Source organism: Alligator sinensis, unplaced genomic scaffold (assembly GCF_000455745.1).
Source record: "Alligator sinensis unplaced genomic scaffold, ASM45574v1 scaffold1049_1, whole genome shotgun sequence".
In the NCBI taxonomy this organism is placed as follows: domain Eukaryota; kingdom Metazoa; phylum Chordata; order Crocodylia; family Alligatoridae; genus Alligator; species Alligator sinensis.
In genome coordinates, this window is record NW_005842672.1 from 699370 (window position 1) to 712678 (window position 13309).

Genomic DNA, 13309 nt, shown 5'->3' on the forward strand with positions numbered 1-13309 from the left:
CATCGATTTGTGGCCCCCCACCCGATGCCCCCCCCCTTCCACCACAACAGACTTACCAGCCGGACACTGCTCTTCAAGCTGCCGGGCTGCATATTGGAAATCAGACAGGTATCAGCCAATATGCCTCCTTAAAACTCCGCTATCAGTATCAGCCCAAAAAATCTCTCTCAGTGCACCCCTACTGCCTTTCAATCTCTTTGCTCCCTGGCCAGAGAAGGAAGGGTCCAACACAAAAATGCTTTTTCTAGTTCTGTACTGTTTCATAGATGGCCTCAGATACTGTAGCACTCTACTCTATTTCACAAAGGGAAACCTTCTGTCAGGAGGTTGGAAAGCCTGGAGGACATACAGCAAGAAGTCCAAAGATTAAATGTGCTTTTCTGCTACATAAAAAACTTATACTTTTAAAAATCATAACAGAAAACAGCTGTTTTCCCAATGCACAATTACAAAAAGAAGAGACAAGGACTTGTTAAGCTGATATCTTTTATTGGACCAACCATGTAGCAGGGATAAAACAAGAGAAGCTTTCAGATGCAAGATATGCAAAACCTGAGGAAGAATGTCTTCCATTTAAAAGCTTGTCTCACTTCATCCCAGCTACATAGTTAGTCCAATAAAAGATATCACCCTAAGAAATCCTTGCCCCCCTCAAAATTTCTGAACCATCATGGCTATACCACTCTTTACTGTAAAACAAAGATCTCTCCCTAGTTTTCGCCATCAGAAATCCCGTTTGTACATTTCACGTATTTACACTGTGAAAATGCACTTCCTGCATCATTCCCATGTAGTCCTGGCTACTGAGGACATCTGGTCTTTACAAGCAATTTTAAAATCTGGAACAGATGGAAGATCTTTCATTAAAGCAAATGACTGTTACATAGTGGGGGTGGTTGCAAAACACCCAAACCTATAGAAAGCTTTTGAAACAGACCAGCATTCATTCTTTTAACTGAAAACACAAGACGTGCAGTGCTGATCAGACAGAATAGATATATTTGTGTTATGGAGTGGCATAAGAGATTACCAATCCCATATAACATAAACTATACAAGGGGTCTGAACAATCCAGTTCTGGACAGGGAAGACCTCCCTGCACCAAGGTCAACTACAGGCTATCTTCTATGCCCTAACATAAGAGGCAAGCTGGGTAAAGGCTTCCACAATCACTGCTGAAGCAATTTAGGGCAACACTGCTGCTCATAGGCAGTCAGGGACAGGTTCCCTCAATTGAGGATTCACTCAGGGCTGTTTAAATTACCCTGAGAGATCACTGAATAGCAAAGAAGCTGAAAGTTTTTTTAGTTGCACTCCACACCCAACCCCAGATAGACTCTTACCCAAAGCCAAGGTTGAACATTCAACAATACGTTTTTAAACTTCTCCAATTCAGGATTTAAATAAGAAAAACAAACAAACCACAATACTTTTCATGCAAAACATTGATGTTTTTGGCATTTGCTAGCCGTTGCCTGTATATATTGTAAGGCCTAAATTCCCTCCTGGCTGATGGCCTACTCACTGGCGGTATCACCCAGGTATCCTGGTAGCTGCTCCTTCTCACTTGCCAAGACTTGATCTTGTATTACTGGGAGCCAGTTCCCCACAGCTGACTTCCTAGTTCTAGCATGCTGGCTTCTTTGTGGGGCTCCAACCTCCCTTACACCCCACCCTAACCACTCCCAGTCTATGAACTGATGTCAGCATCTTAATATCCAGGCCTACAGATGTTACCATGCTTGTCTTACTCAACTCAGCAGCCTCTGACAGTAGCCTGTGATGCAGACAGCTCTCTAGCACACAGCCCCCTTTCCACAGCCCTTGGTGGCCCATTTAGGGCTAAGCAAACTTAAGTCTTTTCCCTAGAGAAAGTTCCTCAATCCAAGCAAAGGGGTAACTTAATCAAAACTATAACTCAAATGCCAGCTGCCACTACTGTGTACTCCAAGGTACCCCTTTGGGGCAGTTGCTCCTTGGTTGAGACTTTGCTATCTTTAGTCCATTTACAGCATTAGACCCAGCCACCTGGGGGGGTTCAGTTGGCCCTCTGGCCCTTTACTGCTCCTCATCATGTCGTCAAGGGGCCCTTCTTGGTCAACTGCCACCCCTCCCTATTCCTAGGCCCTCTTCCAGAGGGTTTTGCAGTCCTGGGGCACAGTCAACTCATGTCCTTCCTTCAATCCTACAGGGATGGAAAGCCCAGTGAGACCGGTGCCCCAAAACCCAGGCCCGCCCCCATGTCAACATCCTCCCCAGACACTTCTGACCGGGGTCTGGTTTCTTTACAGTTTTCCTCACCAGAACCACCACTGCTAGTCACAGCTTCCTGCACAGGCTGCTCTTGGGAAGCAGCACTCCTCCAAACGCCACACAGCACAGCCAGATCAGCTGACCCATCTCTGACTGCCCGCTAATCCACTCCGGTGTTTGCCTCTCCAACATGTCTTGGACTCTTCCTAGAGACCCCTCACAGGAGCCAGAAGTAATTCCACCAGCCCGCTACGCTCCAATCCAGAGGGCGATTATGCTTCAGAAATGCCATGCCAGAACCAGCTTGCCACTCCTGTGTGGCACCTTCACTGAGGTAGGTGACAGGAGCAGGTTATTTCCTGGGCTTTCTCTTCCCCCTTCACACATTTTAGTTGCGAGTTTTGTATCTGAAGCTCTTAGAGACATCATCTGAAACTGGCCTCATACTTGTGTTTCAGTAGCGCCAAGAGGCTTCAAACCCAGGATTCACTGCACTGTGTTGAACATGCAAATCAAAAGAAAAGGAGCTGGGAGGCAACAGGAAAGAGACAGAGAAACAAACCTGCACAAGACTGTACAACTATTTAAAAAAAATAGATGTGGACATCTCAACATGTGGCTTACTTCCTCTTCAAGATCATAAACAAAGATATTACTCTTGCCAGTCTGTACTCTAGCTCCCAGACAATCCTACTCAAAGGGATATACTGCCAATCCTTTTGTTTGAGTCTTTTCAACCATGACAGATTTCCTATTGAAATCAGTGCAATTTTCCAGCCTGCTACACTATCAAATCCTTTAGTAAAATCCAAATACTGCAGCATAGATTATACTCCCTTCATCCACCAGTTTTCCAATTCTATCAAAGTGGCAACTCAACTCCATTTGTTTTGATAAGATTTATGCATGTAGATGCTGATGCAATTCTATGTAAAATATTCCATATTTGAATATATATATTGCAGACCCAGCAGAATGACATGTCTCTTCTTCCCCTTTCTCTAAATCATCACCCAACTGTCCTCCTCCACTTTGAAATCTAACTTGGAAGTGCAAGCTTGGCAAAACAGACTGCACATTTTAAACCATGTTCTATTCAGCAGGCACCACCATATGAAGAAAACCTAAAAACACAGCTAGTACTATAGGATGCTCACACAGGGCACTGATGCTCCTACATAAACAAAAACATTTAGCCTTGGTTTATCTAGGAAGACCCATGCAAGGGGGCAGGAAACAGAAAGAAGCTAGGAAACTGATCCAAAAATACCCTAGAACTGAGCTGGAACAATAGCACCAAACAGCACCATTGACCACGCCAGCAACTGAACTAAAATACCCACTGTATGTATTCACTACCACTGGAGCTCAGCATCCATCTCCCAATTTGTACCCACAGTAGGCTGCATTCATTCCCAGTCAAGACAAAATTTTATCAGTGTTATTTGAGCAAGGCTTCACTTGGCAGGCCAGCCAGAGAGCAGACAAAGGGATTTCCATCACCTGCATACTATGAACTGCATCTCCTGCCCTGAAGCAGTAATCCTAACATAATCCTCAAGCTCAATGCTCCATCAACCAGAAAGCAATAGCTGTGAATTTCATCAATCGTAATCCTGTCTCTTTACAACAGAAGAAATAAGCAGCAAAAAAACAGTAAACTGAGTTAGAACATGGTTGATCTAGACAGTCTACAAACCAGAAGCAAACAGCCAAATTATGCAATTCTGTAATGTAAAGGCAGTTAGCCACTTCAATAATTTAAGGGCTGTGGTAGCTTCTAAATCATTGGTAATGTTTACTTCAAGACTTGATATTTTCCTATACCTCTAAGCACAGTTCAAACTAGAGCATAAATTCAGGGAAGTCCTCTGACTAGAAAATAGAATAAAAATATGAGTGGGTGGTTATGTATCAGATCAGCATGCAGAGCCCATTCATTCTTATACTAAAATATCTAAACATCAGTTACACTGATAACAGTGAAAAGGTAAACAATGCATTTGTCTTAACATAGTTTAACTACCCAGCCAATCTGAACTCCAATGTTACAAATGTAGAAGTACCACTTCAGGATCCTGAAGCTTTTGCATTTCTCAATACGATAACCTCTACATACAAATAGGAATTCTGCCATTTCTATATTTACTTTGCAGACATTGCACAGACCACTAATTTCTCCATTTAGCAATAACATCTGTATAATTAAAGAGGGGAAAAGCATTTAAAAGACATTTGACATATTGAGCATTTCCTGTGTAAGTGCTTTGATCTAACCACTTGAATGGGGATGAACAACAGATAAACACTATTTCCTTTTTTCTCCCTTCTCACAATTAAATTACCAGGTAAGGAAATAAAAAAGGGCTTCCTTTAGATGTTAAAATACATGAGATTCACAATCTTCATACACTGCATGATGTGTTTAAATGCAGTACTTCTTTTATTTTAAAAGTCAAATTATACCAAAACCGGTTTTAAACCCGTCTCTTTTCCAAAGACTGCACCACACCCAGTATATATGCATATATACATATACACATGGTATTCCCCCCCCCCAGACACCAGCACACATCAAGTCAGATTTCAGTGGCCTCAGACACCCCCTTTCCATAAAGCATTTTTCATACTTACGTAGAAAGTGTTTTTCCAGTAAGGCGATTTCCAGGTGACCTTTGATCTCATTTAGTCTATCAGACTCTGTCCTGTTAAAATCCTGAACACCTGAAGCCATATTGATGGTCCCTGGACCAGCCTATTAAAACACGGAAGAAAAACACAAAACACATTGATGGCTCAAAAGGCAGCTTCTTCCTGAAATGTCATTTGAATACACCAGTTTACCTCCACAGCTGTAGACAGCTGTGTGAAAACCATGTAAGCATTTTAAGCAAAGCCTAAAATGTATCAACTCAGCAAGTCTCCTATTCAGCTTTAGATTACGACAATGAATCAATGAGAGCTAAATCAAATGCACGGCATCTCTGAGACAGGTTTGCTGAGTGAGCTTGCGCAGACCGCAGGGAGTTCCAGAATGAAAGATTGTAGTTCCGCTGCAACATCACCATTCCTTATCCTTTCTTCTGCTGCTTAGAAGCACGTTTCAAACAGCATCCCTCCCCCCACATTCAAGCCAATGAAGTGCACAGCCAATTAAATGCATGTAAGGAGAAGGGGGGAAAAAGCACACAACAGATTTTTCTGAACACAGACAGACACAGCTCTCTTGTGCATGTGCTAATGCTTTTGAATCAAACCATGATAACGATGGAAGGAACTCTGCAGTCACGATGCAGGGACAGCCACACGCAGAAAGGACTATGTGGCAGCTGTTACGTTTAAGCAATGTAGGTGGTGCCGAGACAACTCTGCTGCAGGGCTGACACCTCAGGTTCCTACTCTTTTGGTTGTGATTTATTACAGTTTTTAAACAGCAGAAGCTGAATGAAACTAAGCATCAGAAATACCACAGAATGGGAAAATGACAAAGAAAGGCATGGCTAATAAGAGAAGCAACAGCAGCAGCCTCCACAAACCAAGCTATCAAAGAAACATATGTATCTGCACACTAACAGACAGGTGAGGATATTTGTTTCTTGTAAATTATATTTTTCCAAAAATAACACTTCTCTTCTGCAGATGGTTAGCTAAATGCACATTAAGACAGATGCACGCAGCTTGAAGTGGTAGTAGTGTTGTTTAGGAATAACACTGGGAGCAGCTCCAAAAGCTTTCGGCAAATAGCAAAAGGGAATTTTTGTTCTTAGCCCACAATTAAGCCTTCTTTACACCTTCAGACCTCAAGTGAGAACGCTTGAAAGCCAGTTTAAACAATGTACATGTAATAAAGGAAATGTAACAAGTCAATGGAACATTTATTCAACAAAAAAACTCATATTTAGAGAAGGTTAATTTTGCAGGTTTCCCCCGAATCGCCCAAGGATTTACAGGAAATGCAGGGACTATTCATCATAATATTGTTGCAGCATTTATCTTCTCTTTTTTAAATAATTGGCCCGTCATCATACTATTTTGTTATAGTACATATTCTCTCAAGTTCTAGCTAAATAGATGAAGGCTGAACTTCTAGGTTTTGCCAAGGATAACATGCAGTAAGGCAGAATGCAAATTTACAATGCACTAGGTATACCATAGTAGCTCCCCATGTGGACACTTCTAGTGTACACAGAGAACATCCACACAGGAAGTTACTGCAGAGTAGTCAGTGAACACTAAACTTGCATTCTGGTATCTTGCCTGCTACCCTTGCCTATGCAGCCCAATCCTCATACAAATGAACTACATTTATAATACTAGTGCATTAACGAAGCAGTTACAAGACTTAACTTGTTACTGCTTGAGAGGTCTGAAGGAAATCCGAGGAGGGCGATAGAAATGCAAAATGCATCAAAAGCAGCACTTCTGCCTCTTTTCCATCACAACACACTTTGCAGACAGTCAAAAAAAGGAAAGCTGTTGCATTAGGGTGTGCTTGGGGCCCCAGCCTATATTTCTATTACATTAACAACACACTTTGCAGACAGTCAAAAAAAGGAAAGCTGTTGCATTAAGTTGTGCTTGGGGCACCAGCCTATATTTCTATTACATTAAATTACAAAAAAGGGCTTCCTTCTGGCATTATTCAGTATGGGCATGCAATACATTGGGTAGCCTGTCAATCTGCCCAAAGGTGGGCATTAACATGCTGTTATCCCTCCATTTCTGAAAAACTGACTTGCGCTTTGTTAAATGTGTATCTTTTGAAGCTGAAGTGACAAAGGCTCAACTCCCAGCTCAGAGGAGATAACACAGGGCCGTTTGAGGAACTGTGCCAGAGCATACCTCACGCTGTGTAAGGTCAGAGAACAGGATGCCGCTATACCCGGCAGAAATGTTTACTGAAAAGCCTTATCAGACAAGCCCTGCAAGGACACTTAACCTGATCCCCACTCTTCAGGCGCCCCACAAGAATCAAGTATACAGAATTTCTTAAGTCATCCACAGCTTTCTTTTGTTTTTGCGGGGGAGAGAGGGGTGTTAAATTTAGAGGCAAGTATGCAAGCTTGACCAAATACCAGAGAGGGGAAAGCAAAGCTGCTACTACCTGGAGACATTTAAAAAAAAGTTAACAAGGCATGCCACTGTACCACTGTAGCCACACACGAGCAAAAAGATCTCACTTAGCCCATGTACAGACATTCAGTTTCTACTGGAAGTATTACAGCTTCCAGAATCCACAAGTGTGCAAGCATTCCACCTTTTCCAACCTTGAGCAAAAATGGCCACTCTAGGAGAAAAGTGACCTGAATGCAATCAGGTAGAAATCACTCCTGGGAGAATGAATATCTGTGCACCTTCGCCTGCCTTAACTCCTGAGGACAAGAGTAGATCTGCAGGGAAAGCCTCCCATGTCTTCCAGAGATTGGGATCACCCCAGTACAGGGCAGGTAGAATGAGAAGGGGGGCAGTGGGCAGCTGCATACAAGCATGCCCTTTCCTACTTCTTTATGATACACAGAGAAAGCTTAGAGGGAGTTCTCTTTGTTTTCTGCTTACATTTGTTACTTTAAAAACCTTCAGTCCTCTATAGCAGGGGCAGGCACTGAGGGCCACTTAACAAGTTCTGGTGAGCTGTCAAGGGCTGCATAGGTAGCCCTGCCCCTTGACAGCTGCCCCATCCCCTGGTTGCCATATTGGGACCAGAAGTCCTATCCCTAACCCCCGACCTTTGCCACTGGAAGTTCCTCCTCTTGCCCCCCAAAAATACTACTTTTGGGAGAAGAGAATTGCCATCTTGGAACCAAAAAAAAGAAATCATACACTAAAACTCAAACACCTACTATAACATTTTAATTTTATTACAAAAAAATATTTGTCATTTCATTATTTGTGTTTGTGTACTGTGTATACAGGGGAATGCATAACTCATAAATAAAATCTTACTCATGTATATTGTGTATGGGAGGTGTGGGGGGTGCATACATGGTGGGCGGTGGGGGGCACAGAGTATGTTGTGGGGTGTGTGTATATGTGGGGGCATTATGGAAGTAGGGTGTGGGTGTGTGGGGGTATGGGGACCCCCACACACTCTCCCACATGGCATGCAGCCCCCACTGCCCCACTCAGGTGCTGGCAGCGCACGGCTTCAGCCAGCCCTGCATGTGGGGGTAAGAAGCGTAGCCTGCCCAGCGCCTCTATCATAAGGGCTCTGCACAACACGCATGCAGCTCCTGCACTTGCACAGCACCAGGGGAATCCCTGCACTGGAGCTGGCTGCCTTCCCTGCCCCCGGCTACATAGATCCCAGGACTCCACAGGGAAGCAGAGGCCACGGCTGCCCTCCACTTCCAGTGGAGTCCTGGGACCTGCTCAGCAGGGGATGGCAGCCGGCTCCAGTGTGGGGCTGGATAAGGGCAGGCTGGGCAGGCTGTGTTCCTCACCCCCATGTCCAGTGCTGGCTGGAGCTGCGCACCGCTGAGTGCCAGCACCCGTACAAGGCACAAGCACCCCAGCCAGCAGCAGGGGCTGTGCGCCATGGTGGGGGGTAGAGGGGAGTATATGCGGGTTCCCCACACTCTCCCTCCCTGCCCAGCCAACTCAGCGCCACTGCCAGTCCCAGCCCCACCCAGCTGCAGCTGCCCCCACCCCTGCCGCTTCCCAACCTGGTGCCCAGAGCAAGTGGGACACCGGGGAAGCCAAGCAGACCCCCTGCAGCTGGCTGCAGCAGCAGCAGCCCTGCCCAGAAGATGCTGGTAGCTGGGCTGGGCCCTTCCGCCCATGTGAGCAGGAGCAAGACGTAATTGGGTATGTTGGGGGTGGGATGTATACCTGGATGCCTCGCTCCCACCCTCATGGGAGGGCTGGGTGGAGTACAATTCAATGGTGGGTGCCCATGGGCTGGATAAAAGTAACTGGCAGGCTGCATTCGCCCGTGGGCCGTATTTTGCCCAAGCCTGCTCTATAGCCTGGCCAATGACATGTTGTTCTGGGCACCTGATATCCAGCTCTGGCTAGCTGACTACAATTTGTTCCTAGTCTACTGAGTTGGGGATTACCATAAGATTTAGTAGACTTTGTTGCGATTTGCCGAATTAAGACTATAGTGAAGATAAGACCTAGGATGGAGAGATCACTCAAGTACCGTCACTAGAATCAAAACAGGTTGGCAACGAAACAGGAAGTGGGAGAAAATCAACTTTGTTGTTTACAGACTTGTAGGAAATAAAACTATGAAAGGGACTCAAAGGCTTCTAAACACATACCAGCAGAGTGGTGCATGCAGACCTGACCAGTTATTCAAAAAAAACCTACCAGCCTTGCACTTTCAGGTCATTTTTCAACTTCAGTCAGTATTCAGATCAAAAGCTCCTGAAGTCTAAGTACCAGTATCCTCTGTAGCATTTGTGATTAAATGAACTGTATTATGGCTACAGTGACAGTCCGTGTGCAGTAGCTGACAACACACTACACTAATGTAGAACCACAAGCAACATTCTGAGTCACAGCTTGATCCCTCCAGCATCTCCGTTTTTATTAGAGTTTACATTTGAAAATACAACCAAAGCAGAGACAAAGAACTATGCATGACTGACAAGATAAACCCACATATTTAAAAAAGGAACCAAGTGTCAAAACTGTTCTGACCTAATGTGGCCTTTCCAAGTTCTTTGTAATAAAAGAATGCTCTATTATTTTTCTATAGTCAAGAAATGAGTGAAAGCTAAGAACTGTCATCTTCTGAGGGATGCCTTGAATCTAACAAGGTTGAAAACCACAGCTTTAGGATATATACATTTGAGGATGTAAATAGACACAAACTTTCAGCCGCTTGAGCAGTCAAGATGCAGTTGCTGCTCGGGCATGTGCATCCAGTACAGTAACTGCTACAGCTGCATGCTCCTGCAATGGGTTAGAGTGAACTAAAAATCACTATAACCCTAAATCAGAATGAAACCAAGTCAGTTGGTTAGTTATCACTAAGTATATCACCAGCCTTCCACTCAAGACGGAATTAACTTTTTTGTTTTGTTTTTTTTAAGTTAAGAAGTCATGTCAATGCAGCCACACACGGGCAAAAAGAGCTTACTTAGGCCATATACAGACCGGAAGAAAGAGTTTTTGTTAAACAAACATGCTCTGAATTAATTAAAAAGTTTGAAAAGTAGCTAATGTTAGTTCTAAGGTTCTATCAAAACAGGGAATGGACAGAATAAAAAACTGGTTGCACATTTAGTGTAGAATTAAAGTATTTTAGATTGAACAATCCATATTTACGGTCTCATTCTGGAAAAGGGGCTGGAGTAGCATGGGCGTTAAGGTGCACAACTGACACGCTAGATGTCGCAAGTTCAAGGCCACAGCAGAAGCACTCATGGTGCAGCCTTGTCAGATTCCAATGAATCTGTGAATTCTGCTAGATACCATGTCACAAGGACATGGAAAGAAGGAGGATTCGGGAAGAAAAAGGGATGCTCACAGAAAAAGTGCACACAAGGTTGGGGCTTAACTGATTTATGGAGAAAAATGGCAATTTTTTTCTGAAATAAAACCATTTACATGAGGAACTAAGCCAGAATAATTATTTTGGATTATTTCTCTGCAAAGGCAAGCCCAGCTATAGTCTATTTAACCTCAAACACTTGTGCTGTCTAGGTTAGATGTGAGGCTAAAAGAGATCAATTACTGAAACAGCAGCATTCATATGATGGTTGGTATCTTCAGGCACTGCAGACACAGGTCATTGATACAGACAATTTAGATCAAACTATTAACCTTACAAGATTAGAGAAAGCCAAGCTATATTGGGACAGCAATTTAAAATTAATATGTTCTGTACTGGAGTAAATCAGATTGAGCCCTAATGTACAGATTGGGAATTTGCATAAATAGCAAGAGATTATGCTGAAAAGACATATGCCAGAACAACAGAGTACCCAGTTAACAAAAAAACCTCAACTGGCAGTTTAGTATACCCTTGTATAACTTATGTATAACCTTGATTTTTCCTAGAGACCATACTAAAATAAATCACCACACACCTGTCCAAGCTTTTTTTTGTACAGTAATATTAAAACAAATGTAACTGATACATAACACTACATACTATTTTTTTCATACCTTGGACACAAAGCACTTTGCAAAAGTTGAATAAGCCCTACTAGTCTGTTTTATAGATGGTGAAGCTAAGGCACAAGAGTCAAGAGACTAGCCAAGGTCACTGCCACTCAGATCTGCCATTTCCAGTCTGAGGCCACCACCATAAATGGATGTCACATCTTAGTGAACACAATAGCACTACAGCCAAAAGGTTAAAGGATAAATCTAGAAAAAAAATATCCAGGTCACATTCTGACATAATTTTCAAATATTTGAAAAGCTGGCATAAAGAGGGAAAACTGTCCTCATTGGCCACAGAGCGCAGGACAAAACAGTGGGTTTAAGCTGCAGCAAAGCAGATTTAAGCTAAATATCACAGGCAGAGGAGGGTGGGGGGGGGAAGCACCTTACTGTCAGTGCAGTAGGACAATAGAAGTAGCTGCCCAGGGAAGTTGCAGAAATCTCCTTCAGGGACGTTTATAAGAAGAGGCTGGATAAGCATTTATCTTGGATTGGACAGAAGTAGTATACCCTGCATTTGTGGAGAAACTGAACTAGAGAACTTTTCAGGTCCCTTCCCACCCTATGATCTACAGCAGGAGTGCTCTTAACCCCTGGACCACAGACCAGATCTAGCCCACGGGGCTCCCCATAAGCTGTGGCTCGGAGCACTAGATCAGGTGCACAGGGCAGTGTAGGGCTGAATTCCAGCAGCAAGGAGCTAGGTGGGGGCAGTGTGGGCCCCCAGAGCCTGATCTCAGCTGGGCTGAGGTGGCATGGGGCCCAATCCAGCTGGTGGACTGGCTCCACACCATTTGTGGCTCCTGGGACCAAAATAGCATCACATGGATTTACAACATGGATGGACAACCTGTAACAGATGGCAAAAGTAGCTTGAGTAGCCTGTGTGTGGCATATGACAGATTGGGGAGGAGACAGGCAGCACATTCACAGCTACAAGAACAGGAAGCAGAAGACTGGGCAATGAAAAGGTATCAGAGTAGCATTTGGGATGAGCATGACGCTAATATGTGGCATGCCTGACCTACAGAATGGGGAAGGGAAAAAAAATGTATGAATCAAAACTCTTTAGGAATCATAAGGCACATCTACATGTTCATTAATATGCTGTAGTTACTGCGCAGTAAGTTTAGTATTTGTATGGCCAAGTACTAAGTCAACACACAGTAACTGGCACTACTGTGCAGTAGCGCTGACACACCGCTTGTTAGTGATGATAACTGTACAGTAACCTAATACTATATTTCACAGTACTGTATTAACACGGTTTTTGGCATGACATGCTATTGCACAGTAGTATTAGGCTATTGTGCATTTAGTGTTTCATGTAGACGTGTCCATAGCGGACAAATAACTTAATATAAATTTCCATAGAAAAGCTGGGGGAAAAAAGTGGGCTGGTTTAATAAGCCTTGGACATGAGACCAGGATTTCGTAGACATTAGGGCTGGAAGGGACCTCGGAAGATCATCGAGTCCAGCCCCCTGCCCTAGGGGCAGGAAGTCATTTAGGGTCATAGGATCCCAACAAGAAAAACATCCAGATTTCTCTGGAAGGCATTCAAAGTAGGTGCTTGAACCACCTCCGATGGCAGGCTATTCCAACCTTGGGGGCTCGGACAGTAAAGAAGTTTTTCTTTATGTCCAACCTAAAACAGTCTTGCAGGAGTTTATAACCGTTCGACCTTGTCATACCTTGGGGCGCTCTGGTGAACAAATGCTCCCCCAAATCGTGGTGATCACCCCTTATAAACTTATAGGTGGCCATCAGATCACCCCTGAGCCTGCACTTTTCCAGGCTGAAGAGTCCCATAGCTCTCAGCCTCTCATCGTAAGGTCTGTTTCCTGACCTCTTATCACACGCGTGGCTCTCCTCTGGACTCTCTGAAGCTTCTCCACATCCTTTTTGAATTGTGGAGCCCAAAACTGGATGCAGTACT

The 13309-nt window shown here is 43.9% G+C and overlaps 1 protein-coding gene across 1 annotated transcript in view; it reads right to left on the reverse strand.

Moving 5' to 3' along the window:
- GRAMD4 (GRAM domain containing 4) overlaps positions 1-13309 on the reverse strand; it is a 97606-nt gene that overhangs the window by 60714 nt on the left and 23583 nt on the right. Inside the window, 1 exon segment of the mRNA XM_006033865.3 lies at positions 4888-5008. Coding sequence (XP_006033927.1) covers positions 4888-5008 — 121 coding nt within the window.